General features: G+C 34.7%; 1 protein-coding gene across 3 annotated transcripts in view; it reads left to right on the forward strand.

Annotated features, from left to right (window-relative positions):
• Nucleotides 1-5,710: 5,710 nt before the first annotated feature.
• LOC110466108 (rho-associated protein kinase 2-like) overlaps nt 5,711-23,652 on the forward strand; it is a 50,310-nt gene continuing 32,368 nt past the window's right edge. For all 3 annotated transcript variants that reach the window (XM_021522426.1, XM_021522428.1, XM_021522427.1), the window contains exons 1-6: nt 5,711-6,302; nt 16,824-16,905; nt 17,525-17,625; nt 18,023-18,082; nt 22,458-22,535; nt 23,140-23,315. In XM_021522426.1, the coding sequence (XP_021378101.1) occupies nt 6,207-6,302; nt 16,824-16,905; nt 17,525-17,625; nt 18,023-18,082; nt 22,458-22,535; nt 23,140-23,315 (593 nt within the window). In that variant the 5' untranslated portion in view covers nt 5,711-6,206. The remainder of the gene's footprint in view (nt 6,303-16,823; nt 16,906-17,524; nt 17,626-18,022; nt 18,083-22,457; nt 22,536-23,139; nt 23,316-23,652) is intronic.

Genomic DNA, 23,652 nt, shown 5'->3' on the forward strand with positions numbered 1-23,652 from the left:
CTTGTCTAAATAAAGAAACTCCAGTATATCAAGTTGATATACAGGGCCGAGTCCAGGCTTTTCGAAGGCGATATCAACATTTTTCGTCGCACTAAAGGCCCATGTACGAGCGCCGAAGGTGTGAAGCCTCTCTAACGGGTCTAGGGGCATCCCAAAATCCTAGGAAAAAATGAAATTTGGGAGCGCTCTGGTGCTACCTGAAGATATTTTAGAGTTCAGTATAACTTTAAACTTGAATAAAATTTGGGGTAATTTCAACTCTTTTGGTAATATCAAATTTTCCAAAAAGTTTGATAGAAACATATCGAAATCAAATCAAATTCCAGTATGATTGAAAAGGTAATCGGACAGGTAAAACAGAATTACGCATTTCATGTTGGCAAATGGCAAAACTCTATCATCAGATTCTAGATAAAAGCTCAGTACATAGATCCAATGCTCAATTTCCACTGATTAGTGCTTCTCGATAAATCCTGGAATTGCGCGTTAACGTTTATAGAATTAACCAAATCAACAAACAGTACATTCTCTTCCCCATTTGTATCGTTTCTGTGTCCACCTCGTAGTTTTTCTTTCTTTAAACTTTCTATTTACTATAACTTTCCAATACGGCTGTCATTGAACACATGAAGACGGCCCCATCGGGCCACGCTTAGAACATTAGCTCTGAAGAGCTGTTCTTGCTACAGAACATATGACAAATATCACAGCGGTCAGAGATGTAACAAAACCTGCAATAAGAAACAAAAGCACATCAAAATTGAAACTAACAGTTTTCATGTACATAGCTAGAAACATGCAGGAAAAATAACATGTTCATAAGTGTTCAAGTATATAAAGTTTACATCAAATAAAAACAAACTCTAAACCCACTTAACTATAATGAGATATCCATTAAAAATCATTTATACTATGAATATTGAATTGAGAAGATGGAATGTGAATAATTCGAAAGTTATGTTTAATTACAATTTTATATAAATAATAAAAAAAAACTCATATATGTATGATATTCATTTAAGTTAGTTAAGATCCCGATTTCTTATGTAAATACTGTAGATCGGAAAACCCCTACCTAAAGGGTCCTCTGGCCATACAAAGAGAGCATTATATAAATTACAAAACTTAACAAAAAAGCGAAATAGGCAGTGCACATCAGAACACCTCGGCTCATATACTCAGAGGACAGGTGATTGGGCAACCCCTACCTACAAAGTCCTCTGATAATGAGCAATATTAAAAGCACATATACAAACATAAAGCTGATAAAAAAAATATAACAACTTTAAACAAAAAAAACATTTAAAGCACATTTAAACATAGTTAAAACAGTGGACAGGACAAATCATTTAGCAGACAGTTTAATACAGAAAGCGCATGTACGAATTGGGCCATCCCAAGTGTGAATCTCTGTTCCACACCCGGGCTGTCCAAAAAGACAATGATGTTGTTCATACCTGGCAGAGTTTACTGCTGGGATATTTACACTCGTTCTTGAAAGTGTAAGAAGTCTCTTATTCAGGAGATATTTTATGTACAATCTTAAAGACCTCTCATCCCATACCTTCAAGTCTATTTACATGTAAAAGAGTGGTATTTGGGGACTTTGATAAAAGTTGATTAAAAGATGTAACATATGTAGCCGGACTCCACAAATCTCATCGCATCGATAATGCGACAGAAAAGGACGAAGTGATCCCATTGGCAGTCGACTGAGTTTAAGATGAAACGTTAATTAGTTTAAACAATATCTTAACACATGGAGTCGGTGAATAGGAATTTGACAGCAACATATAGCTTATGTACGTCATCTCCCTTTGCTTGGTCAAAGTTGAACAACCAAATGTTGCTCCTGGATACATTTCCATTAACCCGTTAGTGATATACTATACAAACAGTCATCTTTCAGTGATCTTGATATACGGTTTGGAAACTTGACATGATGTTTAAAAAAAACTAGAACTCACTCAAAAAAAAAAAAAATCAGTCTAATAAAACCATATTTGAACTGCAAAAATGTACAATTGAGCTAAAAACCACGTTTGAATAAAAATTATTCATTCTAATTCAGTAAAAACTTAAGTTTAAAAAAACCATTTGAATCCAAAAGCTGTAGCGATGTATTCAAAGATTAATAATTAATTTCAGTTCAAAAATTTAAATTATTTGGAATCAATATTCGAATTCAATTGTAAGGCATTTTTTCAGTTCTAATTTATAGGTTTTTAATTATTTTTTCAATTTCAAATTATGTTTATTTATGATTCAAATGAGACAATTTAGTGACGTAAGTTTTTTTGGAACCTTGTTACATGATTATATAATTTGGTACTGTCGAGAAATTGACAAGAGACAATGTTTAATCCGTAATGGATAAATCGTTACCTGTACAGCCGTACGTTTTAGCGGCAGTTGTCGGTGAATGCCAGCCGAGGAGAGAAGGTAACTTCTCGTTTTACTCACCTAGCCTCTCTGGAATACAAGTGCATACATTTATTCTGAATCAAAATCCTCTTCCAACATCATCTTAATCTCAAACATCGTTATAAATGATCGAGTGATCTATTGATATCGTACTTTCTGCGGTTTGTTATTCTCCCTGCGGCACCCTCTCAGTGCGTGCATGCTCTAATTGAACCTGTTAGTTCTTATTCAAATCTAATTGTGAACAGAAACATCTGATTAGAGGTATATATTATGATATTTATAATTCTTACTTGCGATTTATTGTGTAAATTCAAGAATGCGTTACGTTTACTTCTCACTGAAAGGCCCGGATATTGCGCTATTTCGGTGGTAGCTATTTTTATCACCGGCTTTCCCAAAAGATGAAACTGACAACACTGGACGTTGGCTTCAGGTCGGGTCATTATCAACTACGTTAACTTTGTTGGGAGATATATATTTTCAGTTTCGGCTTGATTTTCAGGTTATCAAAAAAACTTACTTCACTAAATTGTCCCTTTAAATATAAAGTTAGGAATATTGCAACGTTTGGCATACCATGCATGAGAGACGTAAACAATTTAATTTAAATGACATTTTTATTTAAACATGGAATTGTCGATATCAAGCCTCTGACTTTTTATGCATGATTCCAATACTATTAAATACCATAAACCATTTTGTACAACTAATATATAATTGTTGTAATATCTTTGCAACTTTCTGAAATGAGTAATGCAAACATTCCAGTCTCCATGCGAACTGACCTAATCCAGTGTGGTCTATTGTTCATTATGTGTGTTGCTCATGTATCGTTCTGACATAGCTTTGCAAGCAAACATCATAATGCGCGCTCACTGTTCAATATATGTATGTTTTATTATAATTGTCCGATCAACACCAGGTGAGGTAAGGATTCTATTTTTGTTTATTATGTGTTTGCTCCCGTAGGAGCTAACAAAAATTGCACTTGCGGCCATATTTCAGGCCACAGTGCGGGGTATTGGGTATAGTTTTCAACTAGCAATAACCACGTCTCGGAAAATCCTCATCGACTATGGTACCGCCACTGCGCAAAGCTAACGATCTACTAACACAATGACAAATATAACAATATGTGCACATATTATTATAGGTGAATAATAATATGGTGAACACAGTTTTAATTTTAATTCCCTCCTTCTTAATATTCTATCTACTGAAGACTTGTTTCTATTGATTTAATGGATAATTACGTTATATGAAATCGAGGTTTTGTTAAATGTACTTGCTTTCTAAATGAAATAGTATTTTGAAAAACGTTTTCGTTTCACAAACGCACATGATACGTATTCCTTGGTAAGGGTAGATAATTCCTTGACTTATTTCCCTTTATTCGTGGTTCTGTGAATACACCTGTAAAATGAGTCGATAGAATAATCTGTGGACGGAATCCTGTGTACTCGAGTTCCTCGAATGCTGAGTTTGACAATTATAATGAACAGAAATACAATATAAATTGAATGAAACGAGGACATTTTACGAATTTAAACTCTATGTTCGGTAATAATTGGTTCTCTTAATTATTAAAATCTTCGTAACATGCTGATAAATAAAACCAAGTTCTTATTGTAATGGGAATTTTTACAGAAGTCCTAAAAAATGCCCCATAGTCATAATTATTTATAAAAATGGCAACGTAATGTATACACCTCTATACCTAATTTTGGTACCAAATCGGACAATGTCTTTTTAAAATTTGATCAGTCAGAACAGAGACATAAAAAGCAAGTACATACGTATCTGGTCAGAAGCAATTAAAAGACAGATTTATTGAGGCGGCTATTTTGTTTAATAAGAAAAAGAAAAACGAATGTCGATCATCGTCGCAGTAGTCTAGAGCTCGTATAGTAGCAGATATATACGAAATTTCAACAAAATCGGACATTATCTAAATTTCGCCCAATCAGAAGCCGGTCGACCGTAGGCGGTTATTTTGTCCAATCATGAAATGCATACTTCAGTGTTTTTTGGTAGTGACATTACATATTTCCCTTCACCAATTAATATCACCTGATCACACTGCACAAAATAAAACAAGAATAAAGATTATATTTAGTTCCTTTTCCCTAATAGTAACTTTTACATCAAATAAAAAATAAAAAATGGCGAAAAAAAAAATCATAATTAGTTTCTGATAAAACGTGTAGATTTTTTTTGGCGGAACATAAAATAAAATAATAATAATAAAGTTTAACTTAATTAATTTATTCTGAACGGAGGCATATCTGCCTCTATAGTCAGATCCTAGTCAATATTAAATAATACAGTAATTTTAAGTCTATCGACCCGTCAAGGATATCAGTTTATTTATTCGATGAATTTATGAGAAACAGGATACGCATAATTTACATAAGGTACATATGCCACAAATTCAAGAGAAATATATATATGATATGGAAGGATCGATAAAACAGTCCATCTGTAAGGGAATCTGGATGAACCAGATCTTGGTACGTGTACAGTTACGGAACGACTGACTCTGTTGGCTGTTCAGCCACTGTGTAATACTATTAAAAGTAAAAGAAAGATTAGCTAGATGAGATGACCACAATCAAAATATCGGTAGAAACTTAATTATGATATATTTGGTTTAACATTAAATCACTTAATTGGCCGGTGTTATATATATACGTCTGTTACCTATTTCATTATCATTACGATGAAAATTTACATATATATTATTTATAGTTATATCACAAGTACCATTATGATTCTGAAAAAGTAAAAAATATGAAGGCAGATATAAAATGCCACGCCCACTTTTCGTATGCTTTAATGATTTGTAACTGACAGATATAACCCCTATGGACATGATTGAGACATCAAATTATCCATCAACATCTCTCGTAACCCTATCGATAATGTCACACAGTCTTGTGCCGGTATGCTCTTTCATACAAATGATACCCGAAGGGCTGTTGGAGTCTACCATCACAATATTGTGGTGATGTCATTTTATCAGTACGATTTGCCTCCCTTCCTCGATTTTTAATCTACCTTATTCCCAATTGACCGTGCGTTGAAGGCCAAAAACAGAAACTTTATTTCTCTATTTGAATCGAGTTATTAATTCCTTTCAACTAGCCCATATGATTAGAATTTATGTTGATGAATAGGGAATAACCTGAAGTTGGCCATTGGTGGAAATAGCATATACATCGAACTTTGATTCTTGCTCGATGTGTATTGGAAGGTCAGTTACGATTGTGGTAAACCAGTTTGGAAGCCATATTGGCCCGGACACTAATGGCGGTTGAAATTGCAGGACAGGTGCTTCATTCTTTCCAGGTTATATTTTCGCCGGGTAGGGTGCTTCTATGTAAAGCACAGGTCACGCGTAACTTTGTACCAAATTGTGTTTTCAAAGAGGGATACTGTTGAGTTTGCAGTGTGCATGCATATATACGGAAGTGAAAATTCATGTTGGATGTTGACAGTTGAAGTTGAAACCCCGATGTCAGAAAGATATTGGACTGTTAAAGTTTATAAATCCGTTATTAGTTGTGACAACTGATAATATCATTCGAGTTCGATCGTTTGGGAAAGTAAATGTTGATATTTATTTAATATGCATCAGTTGAACATTGGATAATGTCGCGATGCGAATAGGACAAAATGACAACTTGGACTTTCAAAGGAGCGGGGATAAGTTGATTGAATCCTGAATACACAACCAGGACATCCGGTCAACATCTCTCGTGCACTGATAGGTCAGAGAGATGGCATCGTTTGACCCAGAGTACAGAATTCGGCTCCAGAAGGTGGAGGAAAAGCTGGTTGACGCAAGTTCTGAATTAAATGTGAACGGGCTATTGGTAAGTTTCGTTGTGTCTGTGGTCACGGTTGGCTGGACGTCAAACCAGCATTTTTGTCAAGTTTGTCATCACCCTAGGCTAATCTGTTGATGCTGTCTGGAATTACTGTGACAACTACATATAGTTAGTAATACCTAAAATTGTTACACTATACACATAGCTGTATATCAATCTGGTAAATAAATGATGCATGTAGACATTTATTTACATTTTTTGTATGTTGCTATCTTTAAACATTACAAATACAGCTCATGTGTTAACTGTTATAGACAAGTTACATCACACTTTGTTTGAACCAATGCTTTGTTTAATAATATAATTTTCATTCATTGAAAAGTTCCACATAAAACATCTCTCCCTACAATAATCATACATGGTCTGCCATTAATACTTGTAGTAAGTCAGCAACTGGAGTTATTATACTGACGAATGCTTCTGGAGAGACCCCTACAATACAAACAACACATGCTTACAGCCTGTAACTAATCTACTACATCCCTAACCCCTAATTCCCTACCAGAGATAGCTTCCATATCCAATAAGTGTAACCCCAGGTAGGACAGCCATACCTGGATATTGTTGTCCATAACTAAGAGACACCCCCTGCCTCAGGTAGCTTAAAAATAACAGCATCTGACCCCAGATATCGCAGCACTACCTGTGGTATTCAAATAGGCACATCTTTGGTCACCCAAGGTAGCCTCAAATAACAACCTGTGAACCAGCCTAACACTGTCTAACAATACCCCTACTTCTAAGCCATGATATCAGCATCTGACCTCAGGTAAAGTAGTTTTACCTGTGAAATACAGAGCGGAGCCTGTAACTAACAGATGGTTTTGCTGGACTGCATAATCAGACAATTCTAGCTCTCTTTAGGATTTTGATAATGCTCAAGTGATTTTTGCTGAAACTTACTAGGACAATTTAGTCAATAATAATAGGCAAGCAAATAAATGGCTTATAGCTATTGCTGATCAGAACCACTGCACTACCTGGTACTGTACATGTGTTCATCATGCATCCAGCAGCTGACCCCAGGTAAGACAGCCCATCTTGTGATATATTTAGATATATATGTTGGTGATAGGCTGCCCATAACGAACTGTTTGGGTTTGGTATCCAGATATTTAAATTGGTCAAAATAAGCAAGCTTTTCACTTGCAGCATACTATGTTTCTAGGTGATTGGAGATAAAATGTTTCAGTTGTCCAAGCCATGTGTTTCATGCATATGTACTCAAACAGTGTTTTTATTGACATTGGACAAGTCAGTTTGTATGAAAATTTATTTTCTTTTACCCTGAATTGTTATTGACCACATTCCATTTCAAGTTGCAAACATGGATAATATGCTTGAGGTAGTGTGTAAAAGTATCACCTACAAAACAAAACAAAAATGATTTTGGGATATTAAGTGATTTTTGCATTGATTTTTGGAAAAAATAGCAAAAATTATCTGGGCAAGGGGCGTTTATAAGGCCCCAAATTAACACTAAAAAATCACTGAATCATTAGTCACTACATACAAACTTTATCCTTTTCCAAAATGGTGCAGCAGCATATTTCTACATAGAGTTGAAGGTAACAGTTAATGCAATATCTAGGCATACTCTTTTAATTTTCCATAGGAGTTCTTCGTTGACTTTATTGAGGATATTATTCAATAGATATATATGTTACCTTGACGATGCTCCTGTATCCATGCAATACATCACCTGCCTGTCAGATTACTGGAAAAATGAATTTAATAAGAGTTTTTTTTTAAAATAACACCATTTAATATGTTACGAGTAAATGTATCAGTATCAACAAAAGATAAAGTAACAATAAAACAAAATACATCTTTCGGCACTGTAGTTTTTGCGCAAGTAACATTAATATTCTCATCAAATTGAAGCTATTTTATATAGTGGTCACTGAAACTACAGGGGATCTCAAATATGAGAGATATTGCTATCTGATATGCATTGATATTATTGCATTCTTGCATTGATTTTACTTGTTCTGGCAGAGACCTGTATAAATATCAAGGGAAAATACAGACACATTTAAAAAACGATAAAAAAGTGTATGTTTAAACATTTTCATACTAAGAACATAAAAATTATTTTGAAAACTAGTAAAAAAGGTTTGTTGAAGATAGTGGTGATTGCATGTAAATTTACAATTGATAACGACGAAAATTTCAATGAGCCCAGCCTTGCATTGATAAATGTCTCGAAAATGTGACAGTTTTATCAATGCACTATCTTCAACAAACCTTTTTTACTAGTTTTCAAAATATTTTTTATCAGAGAACATAATAAAGTAGAAATTATTGAATAAAGAATTTTAAAGATAGCTGTGTAATGTTACAAGTATAAATAATGAATCTTTTTAAGTAGATATGTCTATAATTATTTTTTACACTCCCTGAACAAAAAGTGTGAAAGATTTTACTTTGAACTTTTGATCCAAGTTCATAAGAGTGCAGATAGTATGGAAGCAGATGGTTCAAATTTATTTCAAATATTTAATGGAAAAACATTTGTATTTTTAATATGAGAACATATAAATAAACTACTTTAGGAATGAATGATCCTGTATGTTTGAAGAAGGAAGTATGCCATACGATATAGTATAAATAGATATGAATTATCTGTATATATCCACTTAAAATGTCAGATGAATATAAGCATTGATGTCATTTGGCTGGTGAAATACGACCCTGATCTTCTGATTGCATGTGTGTGTAGGCCTTTAAACAGAATTACTAAATATAAATATCTCCTGGTCCAGATAAGTTATTTATACCTCTTGCTACACTCAGATGCTCCCATGCTGTAGCATTTAGAGGCCTCCCTCCTACCTCCTTCTTTACAAGAGGCCTGCAAACATATTCTTAAAAGATTAAGTAGCTTTAATGGCAGCTTAAAGGAAATTTTCAAATCTAATTTTATTGAAGCTTTCTTTAAATTGCATAAAATTCATTTTCTGCAAGTGATCTTTTTCAATCCCAGATCATGCATCTTTTCAGTTAGAAAAATTATAAGCTATAACAGATTCAAATTACTTAAACTAGTATATGAATATGTCAAAAAGCTTACAAGACTTTTTACAAAGAGATGCCTTGCTGTAGAATCAGATTTGTCTGACCTCCTCTTCATTATTGCATTCTAGAAGTGGATATAATGGCCACAGGGAAAAGTTATAAATTTATTTACAAAAACAATACCTACCAGATGTGGCTTAGCCAGGAGGATTGTAGGATCTTCGGTCTATAGTCATGTGATGAGCTGGTAAACAATTACGGTACTAAACCAATCATATGTTCTATGTGTGCTGTGGTCTGGCCAGAGATTCATTGATCATTGTCTTACTACTAAAAGTTTATGGCACCTAGCCTGAATTAACAAGGCTTTGTAATGTTAGGGTGAAGGTGATATTAACATGTGTACAATCTTACAGGTATTTATTTAAAGTCTGCTGTAATGTTTATTGTATAGTTGACAGGCTCAGGTTATGGTAGGTCAGGCTGTCTACTTAAAATGTCATAGTATCATCTGGTCCTACCAAGAAGTAGGACTGCTCACTTTAAAACAGTACAATTGATGGATCAAGTTCACATGGCCTCAGATAGAGGCTGGATCATCCTGTGTGTAGGTGAAGGTCAAGATCAAAGATCTTGGACACGGCTGGGGCATCCTGTGTGTGGGTTAAGGTCAAGATAACATGACCTCAGATAGAGGCTGGAGCATCCTGTGTGTATAGGTGAAGGTCAAGATCAAAAGTCTTTGACAGTGGCTGGGACATAATGTGTGTGGGTGAAGATCACAGATCTTCTGCAGAGTCTGAAGCATCTTATGTGTGGGTGAAGGTTAAGATCACATACCTTAGACAGAGGCTGGAGCATTCTTTGTGTGAGTAAAGGTCAAGATCACATGAGGCTGGAGCATCATGTGTGTCGGGGGTGAAGGTTAAGATCACAGAACTTTAATAGACAATGGCTGAAGCTTCCTGTGTTTGGGTGTACATGAAGGTCAAGAAAACATGACCTCAGACTGAGTCTGGAGCATGCTGTGTATAGGTGAAGGTCAAGATCAAAGATCTTAGACAGTGGCTGGGGCATAATGTGTATAGGTGAAGGTTAAGATCAAAGATCTTAGACAGAGTCTGGAGCATTCTGTATGTGGGTGAACGTCAAAATCACAGACCTTAGACAGAGTCTGGAGCATTCTGTGTGTGGATGAAAGTCAAGATTACAGACCTTAGACAGAGTCTGGAGCATTCTGTGTGTGGATGAAAGTCAAGATTACCGACCTTAGACAGAGTCTGAAGCATTCTGTGTGTGGATGCAAGTCAAGATCACAGACCTTAGACAGAGTCTGGAGCATTGAATCTGTGTGGGTGAAAGACAAGATCACAGACTTTAGACAGAGTCTGGAGCATTGAATCTGTGTGTGGGTGAAAGTCAAGATTACAGTTCTTAGACAGAGTCGGAGCATTCTGTGTGTGGGTGAAGGTCAAGATTACAGACCTTAGACAGAGTCGGAGCATTCTGTGTGTGGTTGAAGGTCAAGATTACAGACCTTAGACAGAGTCTGGAGCATTCTGTGTGTGGGTGAAGGTCAAGATCAAAGATATTAGACAGAGTCTGGAGCATTCTGTGTGTGGGCGAAGGTCAAGATCAAAGATCTTAGACAGAGTCTGGAGCATTCTGTGTGTGGGTGAAAGTCAAGATCAAAGATCTTAGACAGAGTCTGGAGCATTCTGTATGTGGGTGAAGGTCAAGATCAATGATCTTAGACAGAGTCTGGAGCATTCTGTGTGTGGGTAAAAGTCAAGATTACAGACCTTAGACAGAGTCAGAGCATTCTGTGTGTGGGTGAAAGTCAAGATCACAGACCTTGGACATAGTCTGGAGCATTGAATCTGTGTGGGTGAAAGTCAAGATTACAGACCTTGGACATAGTATGGAGCATTGAATCTGTGTGGGTGAAAGTCAAGATCACAGACCTTAGACATAGTCTGGAGCATTGAATCTGTGTGGGTGAAAGTCAAGATTACAGACCTTAGACATAGTCTGGAGCATTGAATCTGTATGGGTGAAAGTCAAGATCACAGACCTTAGACAGAGTCTGGAGCATTGAATCTGTATGTGGGTGAAGGTCAAGATTACAGACTTTAGACAGAGTCTGGAGCATTGAATCTGGGTGTGGGTGAAAGTCAAGATTACAGACCTTAGACAGAGTCTGGAGCATTCTGTATGTGGGTGAAGGTCAAGATCAAAGATCTTAGACAGAGTCTGGAGCATTGAATCTGTATGTGGGTGAAGGTCAAGATTACAGACCTTAGACATAGAGTGGAGTGTCATGTGTATAGGTGAAGGTCAAGATTACAGACCTTAGACAGAGTCCGGAGTGTCATGTGTATAGGTGAAGATCAAGTCCATAACTAAGGAATTAATTAAAGTCACAAAGTCTTTTGATTGGCAAATGAAGCTGAAATTATTTGGGTAAGATTTTACCGGTGTAACAGTACATTAATGCTCTTATGACCCCAAGATAATGCTAATAGATTTTCAATGTTATGATATTCAGTCTTGATAATTTACCTTACAAGCATTACTTGTGAAACTGTTTAAGCCATGAAGTGTGTATTAATTTGGAGGCAGAATCCAGAATTTTGGCAATTCCTGGAATTTTCTTTTTATTCAGGGTGTACATATATATAACTGTGAAAGGATTTCTTTGGTATCTAACATCATCATTGCTGAACTAGTAATGATTCAGAGGGGGTCTGAGCGTGATCAGATTTCCTAGTCATTACCAGAGTGTGTCACTGTGGCATGGCAGCAATGACACGTTTACTATAGGATGTTATCCATGGAGAATTATTTGGATATGACTCATGGTTGTATATTGTCTGCTAATATCAATTAGTGTATACAGTGTCGGCTAATTATGCTTCCTCCCTTACTTGCTGTAGGTTCCATCTGGTCTTGTCTGTGGTTTATTTTTCTAACATTTCATTGTTAAATTTGCATTTAAGGTTATGGGGAAAACAAAATGTCCATCTTGTGAGAATCAGTACTGATTTATTCCCCGTTGTATGAGTTTATTCATGAGAATATATATGAATATCAATGATATATCATAATCAATCACCACTAATTGGATATGTTAAAATCAGAAGTTTTAAACTGCCCATCAGAATTACCTGGTAGTGACATTTGAACAAAACTGACTTAGCCGTTTTTCTGCTAAAAAGCTGTACATATACATACATGTACGTATACGTTCCAATATTGTTTTGCATACCAGAATATCCAACAGTGCTGTAAATTACTGTTTTCACACACAAAAAATTGCAAGCAACTCTGGAATAAACAATTGCACAGGGCTGATTCAGTCAAAACGTAAATTAGAGAGGATGATAAAATTCCATATGAAAGTTGAAAACTATTATAAACAAAATTTCATTTTACCGTATTTTTGGTAATAAGCACTTCAGCCCTTATAATCACTCCATGTTTTTTCTCGTCATGATTTTAGGACTGTAAAGAGCAAATGTATTGTCCAAAATGACCATTTTCTTAGAATTTTGAAGATTTTACAATTATTCCAATTTTTCAAAATTGCTAAAGTGCCAAGGGCATTTATTAGATTTAAACACACACAAATGTTTACCACAAATATTGTCTTGATATCATACATAAAAATGTAAGTTAATAGTATATAAACTGATTTAGAGGAGATTGGAGGAAACTTGAACATTGATATTTGATCATGTTTTATATAAGTGTCTGCAGTGGTGATATGCTGATTTGATATGGACTCCATCCTGATGTAGATATTTAAATGTTATTATTTGTATGCAGCTAGCTTCCAGTCTGGGTTGAGATAACTGAGATATCCTAATAACACTCTCTTGGACACTGGAGCCCCATAACCCATCAAGAACTCGCTAGCTTATGGGAGCTAGTTGTTTACTAAACATTTTAATCTTTTCTGGTGTCCTGCTGGTTTGTTTTGAATCCCTTTACACGCAATGCTGATATAAAAAGCACTGTCAAACATCATCATTACAAAACCCCTGGGGGACCATGAACAATATAAAGGGATTTTGATATGATATCCAATAAATAATGCGTAAGTTTCTAGATGTTGGTAAGAATCAAAACATTGCTTTGTCACATATGAAGACAGTTGGCTGCTAAGGGATAATGTTATGGTGATGTTCATATGTATCATAGACAAAGCTAACAAAACATAAGGGAAATGTTTTTCTCCATGTTTTTTCCAGTATCAAGGTTATACACTTTTCGTAATGTGAAGTATTTTTTTTCATGAGATCTAGTCATATTTTGATTTTATTATTTTTATCATTTTCATTCCTTACATAAAGTCCTCTTAAGATTCAACATTTTCCTTACAAGTTTTCTAGGTGAAAAAATCAACTTGACAGTAGATAAGCTAACCAGACTTTGAAAAAATGTCATAGACATGAGAGCCATGCAGGGAGACAGAGAATCAGGATCACATTCCAGACATTCCACAACCTTGTAGGCCATTCACTTCTTACAAATGTATCGGTCATATTAAATATATCCCTTTTCTGAGATACAGCTTAATCTTTCCACAACAGCACATGAAAGTATCACCTTCTGACAGCCAGGTGAACACGCAGTGAAAGTTGCCCAGTTTACAGTCGCCTGTCCTGTCCCCATTTACAAATAAATGTATACTATGGCAGGCGGATCTGGACAATGGTCAAGAATTGGTCATGAATAAGTTGATTGCTTCTTTTATATTATAACTGGATTTGGATACTAGACATTTAATAGCATTCAAAGGTACACTGGAGTAATTATGAATATTTGTCAAAGTCTCGTATTAAATATTGAGGTTATGGGCTTATTCTTGTAATGAGGATGTATTCGAAGTACTAGGTACTAGAACGCAACTGTTGTTACGCAAATTCATATAAACAAAGGTAGAAAACATGCATTTACTGATTGTGGTCACTTATATGAAGTTAGTTTATCCATTGATTTTCCTATGAAATCTTGGACATTTTAGAAATGTCCTTATAATGATTAACAACTTGAACTGAATGTTTTAATATCACTGATAGGGTCAGTCTGTAAGCACCAGTTTCCTTTATAGTAAGGGCTGGGGAGGAGACTTGTTGGTGTCAGATTCACTAAATTGAAAGTGACGGTGAAAGACAAAGTCTGTTATTCATTAAATGTCCTGTATGCATAGATCCGTTTTCACTATTGTCAAATAAACACAGGATACCAGCTGCACCGCCATTTAGATATATGTAAAAGGATATTGTACTTGTTCATTGCATGATAATCAAAGGCTAACATCAATGGCTACAGCATCCTCTGATTAAAAACAATTGTCAATAACTACAGCTAGATATCAATTTGTACACAAAAATAATTTTTCAATCAGTTTTGAAAAATCGCCCTTAAAATACATCTGTTCACATGCATCTGAAAGTATATTTAAATCACTGAGACCTCTCCCAAATATTGAACAAGATTATGCCCCTATAGTTGTAATTAAGAATTCATTTTGATTAAGACTATTCAGTTATTGAGACTCTTGACTAGGATGGTATGTGAAATACTCCTGTGTATGCTGAGAGTGGTAATAACTGACCGCGGAAATGTGTCCAAGTTTGGCCGGGTATACAAGTAGATAACACCCGTGGTGATTAGACCCCAGTTTGGCGTGGTGTGTACCTAGACCCGTTTGACAGTTGTGACCCAGACCTTGATCCTCCTCCACAACAAGTGACAGTGTTATTAGTGTAAATGCCATAAACACCTGAATGGTGATTATCAGCCGAGTGATTATACTGGACTGAAGCACCTAGTGTGTACCAGTGGGCTTGGAGTGGTCAGTCCAGATAAGACTGGACCTCACTCCAGCTCCCCGGTGTGTGACGCCATGCACAGGAAGTGGTCAGGACCAAGCCTGGTGTCCAACATTCATAGAAAATCTGCCGAGTTTATGGTCATAACGTTGATTCATAATATGTGGACTGTTGATGTTTACCTAACGCATGAGGTGATCTTGATGTGTCATACTGTTTACAAACACAAATGGAATGTCACTCCATACAAACGCTTTTTATAAAACAATAAATTGAGATCATTACAATTTTAACAATAAAGCGGGATTTAAGATTTTAAATTCTTCGTTAAATAATCCTTCCTTCTCCAATTCCAATTTACTGTGTTGAAAGTCAGTGCTCAAAACTGCAAATGGGGAATAAGAAAATATAGGTTTATTAATTGTATTTTCAGATTTAACATAAAAATGAGATTTGTTAGAATAAATGGGATGCATATAGTTCTTGTAACCTTTTCTAAGTGAATGTCTTGAAATAGTTAAAAAAGTGTATTTTTTCTCGTTAAAGAGTAAATAAAGAATACATTTAATGTTTAACATGTTATATGTAAAGATGAAGAAAAGCATTAAGTAAATGAAATATATACATGTATATAGTTTCTAATAGAAAGACATTGTAGGTAAAAGACACACCTGTGTACATATATGATATAAATCTGTTACAGAAATACAAAACATGTGTCACCCTCCAGTGAATTCTAGCGCTGCAGACAGCATCCAAACTCTTATAGTTATATGTTATCACCATATGCACTGGTTTTTTCTAGCTCCTTCAAACTTAACTGGTTGTGTTTATTTCATGCACATTGATTGATAAAGGAAACTGAGCGCGTATCTCCAGTTTACATCAGACTGCCGGTGAAATGGTTTTGTTCTGGTGGTTGCATCACACAAACCTTGATCTGCATCAGCCAGATCACTACTGGCACATTATATAAACATACAAATATAACAGGGCTCTGATTGGTCCATCACATACCCCTACCTGTACTGGGACTCTTCATTCTAAACAGTTTTACACAAGTGAGTGACTAATGTACCTGGTGTTACTTCTATATGAATATTAAAAAAGGGCATGTTTAATACCGTCTTTATTCAACTGGTTATAAATGTGTTGTGTTAAAATGTAACCCTAATTTTTCTGTTGTCCATATCCCTGAATCATATGGCATATAATATTGTGCTGGAAAAAAAACTTTTAAACTTCAAAAAACTGTCGGAAAAATCCAACAATAAAACAAAAAACAAACCAAAGTAAGAACATAAAAAATATGGCACTGATTTATTAAAAACCATTATAAAATTGCTGCAATTGGAAATTAGTACATCTAATTGGGAAAAAGGTAATTTTTTAGGGTTAAAAAATCATGTTATTGGTGGAAAAGTAAATCTAATGAGGTGAAAGTTCATCTAATGAGGTGAAAGTACATCCATTAATCATCATATTAATACAATATTACCATATGTAGTTGTAACAATGAATTTTTGAATAATTTGACATGTCACAAGTGTTTTACCTATTGAGGCTATTCAGCAAATGATATTGGTTTGCAATGTCCAGATCTAAAGGTTGGTTTGTCCTCCTCTGATGAAAGTTTGTTCACTTTCAGGATGGGTTGTCTTCACTCATCGCAGACTTGGACTATCCCGCCATCCGGAGAAACAAGAGTGTTGACCAGTTCGTGGGCAAATGTAAGTGTGATAATGATATAATGTATATACCAGGATAACTGTCACTGTAAATCAGAGGTATCTACACAGTGCTTATATTATCACTCCTTTGTGTTTGGACACTGATAGACAGGAATAATATTTTTGAAAACTGTTAAAATGAAAATTTGTTATTAAGCTTTGACCAGGCTTCAATAATTTAGCCCAGGTTCAGTTTAAGGAAAGTACTTAAATTACCCTAACCCATGTTAAATGTTTAAGAAAAATAAATGATGTACAGAATAATTCAAAACATGAAACAATTATGAGTGGGTAGTAATGTTTATCTTAGTTTGATGATTACAGATTTATTGATAAGGACTTTTGCAGTTTGCTACTACAAAAAAAGATGACAATGGAAGCCCAAATTTAATCTTTAAAAACACTAAATAGTTATTACCAGTAAGCAAGAACTTTGCAACAAGTTTTGCTATTGACAGATGAAGACCACTGAAAAGTAGGAAATTTTGACAAACTTTTCAATGCCGTATACTTGTGCAGAGAATTTAGTCTGATGTACATAAATTGGCTAAAATGATATTTCACATTTAAAATGATCCTGATACTAGTTCACTAACAAGTGTTTCCGTGTATTCTGTAGATGGGAAAGCAGTGGAATTCGTCAACAGCTGTCGTATGCGACACTATGACTTTGAGGTTGTCAAAGTCATTGGAAGGGGTGCGTTTGGGGAAGTTCAACTGGTAAGTTTGTCTCATTTAGCTGATTGTTGTTCCTAGCTTCAAAGTCAACAGTGAAAAAGGAACAGTATAATTTTGATCCTTAATTATTATTTAGTTCCCAAGATAAAAGTTATATGAACAATATGAGCAAAGCGCTATGAATCCACTGTTAAATTTTGAAAGAAAGGTTTTATGCAGGGACTTTTTTTTTAAAATGGTAAAGACTTTTTTCGTCTTTTGGTGATTCAAATAAAAGAAAAGATGAAATTTACAGGCTTGGTAGTCCTCTTGATACAGACTATAAATGAGGGATAAAAATAAGACACTTTTCTTTTCAAGCTGCTATGTTCAGTGAACTTTTCAAGCCGCTATTTTCAGTGAAAGAAAACAGTGTAGCCTTGATTTGTTTGTATTACAGGTGAGGCACAAATCAACACGGAAGGTGTATGCCATGAAGCTGCTAAGTAAATACGAAATGGTGAGTGTTTTGATTCATCTTGAGTACACATCACTGTAGCTGATTCAATTCTCAGTCTAGGCATGAACAGCATTTAAGAAAATTTCCTCTTTAGGATTAGCCTTAATCCTCACTTCCTCTTTGTAGGGGCTACCACATCAGACCTCAAAACTCTTTATCTCCTGTACTAATGACCCATTTCTTCTCCTCGACGTTTTGGGTATGATATATATCCGAGGTTATGCTTCGTTTGGTCAAGGCACCTGTTGTGTTTGTGTACCCTATATACATAAAAAGTTATTGTCTTACACTAGTTCATTTCCTTTATTAATATATTAGAGAATTTTGTATTCAGGTGAAATTTTAATATTTACAGAGAAGAAAGAACTGGTTTTATTACAGTGGTGGAATCACATAATTAAATAAAGAAATGGTTCATTTAAACAGAAATAGGAACAATTAGATTTAGTAACGAATAGAAAGGAGAGAGTTTGGTCTTGTTTTAATTGTTCAAGTAAAATTGGATGAGGAAATACTGATGAGAAACTGAAGTACGAAGATATTACGTGTAACCACCTCTTTGATTACGTATGTTATAAATTCCTTAGTGGTAAGTGAAAGATAACACAGATTTACATGAACCTAATTAACATGACTGTGATGATTTAGAGGAGTTGGGGGCCCAAAATAGCCACACCATAATAACATGGAACGGCCTAACGATGTTCACAGGGACACGACTGGGGAACTCATTACTGTCCCATCTCACTCGACCACAAATAGAAACTCATCATCCAAATGATGTGAAAATTGATTCCCATTGCAATGGTACATAGGAATGTACAAATATATACACGTCTGGCCCAAAGTATGTTGAGTACCACACACACTCACATCAGTTGACTCGTGACAGATATGTGTCCATAGCCAGGTGGTTTCATACTAAAAACGTGCCATCTTTTAATTTGAAGCAAATATTGATATCGTTTTTCCTTTTTGCGTTACCTGTACTTGTGTGTTGTCATTAATTTCTCTTCCTGTTAACTTTTCAACTGTGTTGTTGTCATCATTATCACTTGCCTGGTATGTTGACTGCACCGATATATTTTACTTGGTTGTGTGTGAACTCTGATTCCCCTACCAGTCACTTTAGATCAGTCCAGATGAAAGGTATGCTTACTCCAGTTCAGTTATTTGGGTTGGCAGGACTTTAAGATTAAATCTTGTCCCAGTATACATTTTAGTGTTATCCAATAGCATCTTTGGTCGGCCACCAAACGATCGGTGTCAAAGAGGAACCTGATATTGATGAATGTATAAATGAACTTTAAGGGAAGGCAAGAGAATTGAACCAGTTCATATGAAAAATATTATGTATGATTATGTGTATAATTTTCTTGTTTAGTTTTTCTGTTATTTGAAAAACTGTATTTGCCATAATTTACATGCATGGCACATGAAAAAATTGACTGAAGGGGGCATTTATTAAGATAACAAAACATGGATTGTGCCAATTGCTGTAAAGCAACAAAAGTGCTGGACCCATTCCTAGGTAGAATTCTTCAGTCGGGTATGAAGTGTATGCATGTAGTGATATATTTTGTTAACCAGAAAGGGCAAGAATGCAACATGTTTGGGAGATAGTAATCAATAAATGCTGAAAAAAGAAGAGGGGCACTAATTCTGTCAAATACTGTAGGTGGTAAGTTACTGATACTTAGACAGAAACTAATATTGGTGCCTCTATTAGATATACAAAATGTACTCAGGGAGTAACTCATACTAGTTTGTCTGATACCTATTTAATTAATGTTTCTGTTATAAAAGAAACAGTTTGTCACATTGGTGCATCTGACAACTTAACATAACTGAATATTGGTGTTTAATATCTAGACAGCAACTTAGTATGGGTATTTTTCTATTATCTAGACGGTAACTCAATATTTTTGTTTCTGATATCTAGACAGTATCAATGTTTTTTGATATCTAGACTACTCATTATTGATGTTTTTAGATACAAATATATATACCGTACCTTGATAGTAATTCATGTTAAGTATATACAACAGTGTACATAGACTAATTCTTATTAAGTGTTACCGATATATATAGATACAGAGAGGATCAATACGTTCATGCTATCACTGATACCTGGAGATAATTATCGGTGTTTGTAGTAACAATTTACATTCCTAATGCTTACAAACACTTCTACAGACTGTTTGCAAACATGATAGGTTTGGACATTGGTACATTTGCAGACCCAACAATACACAACTCTGACGAAGTAAAGATGAGCACAATAAGATTGACTTTTTGTCCTAATCAGCAGTAATTGGGCCCAGCAGTCTAGGTGCTTAGATGTTCTCGTCCGATGCCAGAATACAGGTGTAATGCTCTGCAGTGAATGATGAATCTGCCTATTGATGATGTTCAAGAATATTACTGACTATGATTAATCTGATTCTTTGAGAGGCTTGCACCAGAATAATATCAAATTGTTGGAAGTTACCATTAGGCCAAACAGAAACATTGATGTGGTTTGGGTCATCTCTAGAAATATTCATGAAGCTGTGAAAGTGATATTAATGTATACAATGTTTTACAAGAATGAAAATAGATAATATTTCCATGATTGTACTTTTGGTTATCAAAATTTAATATAATTAAGACTTTAAAAAAAATTCAATATGGAAAACAGAAACTATTATTTAGTATTTTGTTTCCTTTGTTTATATTACTGAGTATGTGTTTATGTTTATATTTCTGATAGGTAGACTTTAGGTGTTGAAAAGAAACTGTTATCTGTGTACCTTAAGCATGATCCTTTCATTTGCAAATGCAAAAGTACAACACTTAATCTATCCATTAATTAAATCATCATTATGGGGTTCCACCTCCACACAGTTTTATTTCGTGTTACTATATTGAACATGTTTCTTTGACAGTTCATGCCAGCACCCTATGTCAACCATTACCTGGATTCAGTGCAGTAGATTTTTGTCCAGATTTCATAGACAAAATCTAATGCACAATTATTTTTGTGCATTAATGAAACGGTTATTGTCCTTTAAAATTTGAAGTTCTCCATTTCTGAAAGTAAAGAGTACATGTACCATCAAGTTATCAAACGTTACACTGTACATATATGACCACTAGGAATACAGTGAAATATTTAAGTATTTGTCTACAGATGTATTACTAACCTGGTCAAAATCTCACATAACAAGGTTAGTTTACTGTTATAAAACCATAAGGTAATGATTGTTGCAGTGTTAATTGTTTTGACACTTCAGCATCTAGTTCACAGTAATGTTAATCTTCCAATATCACAACAAAACATACCACTTTTCTATATATAAAAAAAATCAAAAATTTAAGGAAGGTTTTTTTTCAAGCAAGTTCATTACTTTTTCTTTTCACAAATATTTCTCTTTTTGAATTGAAATACATCCATTCTTGGAAAATCTACAGACTGTTCTTTGACAGTAAAAATACCAAGCATTTAAAGAATTTTAAACTGTCATCATGGTTTTTATCATGAATCATTTATTGTCACCATTTCCCCTGGTGAATGTTACAGATGATAGAGACTGCTTTGTCACACAGAGTTTGTGTGTGCAGTTTAATCAGTAATCTCGTCGGCCATCAACTTAATAATGGGTTGCAGGTTTCGGTGCTTCTGTTCACTAATGGCAGTCTGCAGCAATTCCAGGACACCATCTAAAACCGTTGAAATACCAAGTTAAATACTAAACGTTGTTACAGTTAATTGTACTGTGGTTCCACTATGTTTCAAGCTGATTATGAGTCATCTTTTGGAGGTGATTGATTTTGCTTTGGAAAAGCTGAGGATTGTTTATTTAAAATAGAAGGAGAAATATTAATTAAATACTGTGAAATTAATTAAATAAATCATGTTTTAGGTTACCGTCTATTTACGAAAAAAAATACCTTTCTAGTTTTCAGGACTACATAAGGCAATCCACATTTAGGCTCAATAGTTTTGAAAACCAAACTGTCGTAAAACTGACTTGTGCTAAGACTTAGATATGTGTTCAAACCAACTTGTCAATGTTTTAAAAAAGTAAGAAAATAACTGCTTAACACTGAATGTTAACAGCTATAGATTGCGCTAATTTAAGTTTAAGCATTAGAATGGTTTCACTCATACAGGCCTATGGCTGTTTTTCCTCCCCTTTCATTGATACCACTCCCTGTCTTTAAAGGTAGGGTCTTAACACAGTTTTTAGTTTTCATCAGTCAATCTCTCCAACTGGTGATAATCTATTAAATGATGTTCTGTTGATACATGATTTTATGAATGTATGAATATAGCAGACTTGTGACCATGATGATGTGTGGTTTAAAACAAGTTTTCTCCACTGTGTTTCAGATAAAACGATCAGAATCGGCGTTCTACTGGGAAGAGAGAGAAATCATGGCAAATGCAAACAGTTTATGGATTGTTCAGGTGTGTTTAGTTGTTTCTGAATGGTGAAATATTCGTAAAATGTGTCTCGTCTAATTATTCAGGAGTGGAAATGCATTCTTATTATTTATAAAAGAAATGTAGCTGTAAAAAGTACAGAAAATTTCTTTAGAAAAAATTGTGTCCAACAGTGAAAATATTAATTATTTGATGAATTACAGCTCAATAAAAGGTTGTGAGGTATCATTCTGTTACTCTATCACTGATATCTAATTACAAAACAAGCAATAACTTTGATCAAATTTAGCATTATTTAGAGTTAAAAAAATAAGTTTAATTTAGTGTGGTTGAAGTTTACAACTTCTTAAACAAATGACTTTCATTTTCATCTGTAAAGGTTAAGAAATATTAGAAAAAAACAGTGTCTAAAAACGTGTACATGTAATTAAGTTGCATGCAAGACTTGGTTACCTATCTATCGTCTTTTGGAGTTGAAGTTAGTTCTGACAGTATATGTTGAGTGCTCCAATATCTAAGATGTGTTCTTTATCAGCAGGGTTAAGATAGAAACATGGACATTTTCTCCTCTAACTGCAATTAATAATACAACACGAAATTCTGACTACTTTTGATCATTTTCTTGCAGCTGCACTTTGCATTTCAAGACACGAAGTTCCTGTACATGGTGATGGACTACATGCCTGGCGGAGATCTAGTCAACCTCATGAGTAACTACGATGTTCCAGAGAAGTGGGCCAAGTTCTACTGTGCGGAAGTGGTCCTTGCTCTCAATGCAATTCATTCTATGGGATTTGTACACAGGTAGTAGACCTTCTCACCACCTTAACAGATCAAACCTGCTTTTAGGTCTTCTCGGATATTTAGCTTTTAAGAAATTATTTAAAAAAATTGTAAGAATGGCCTTCTTAAATTTCAAGATATTTCTTCATAATTATTGGAGTTTGTTGAGGTATTGTTGCAGAAGAATATGTCAAGCCATTAATTTTTGACCCAATATTTGTATGTGATTCGAGAAAATTCTCCACATTTATGCATTCACATGTTTAATAAAAAAAAGAATTTGTCAAAGTGAATTAGATATCCTAAATCTTGATTCCTAGTTCTTTTAAAAGAAAAATATGTTTATAAATAGCAAAAT

This window comes from Mizuhopecten yessoensis, unplaced genomic scaffold (genome assembly GCF_002113885.1).
Source record: "Mizuhopecten yessoensis strain PY_sf001 unplaced genomic scaffold, ASM211388v2 scaffold11117, whole genome shotgun sequence".
NCBI classification, from domain to species: Eukaryota; Metazoa; Mollusca; class Bivalvia; order Pectinida; family Pectinidae; genus Mizuhopecten; species Mizuhopecten yessoensis.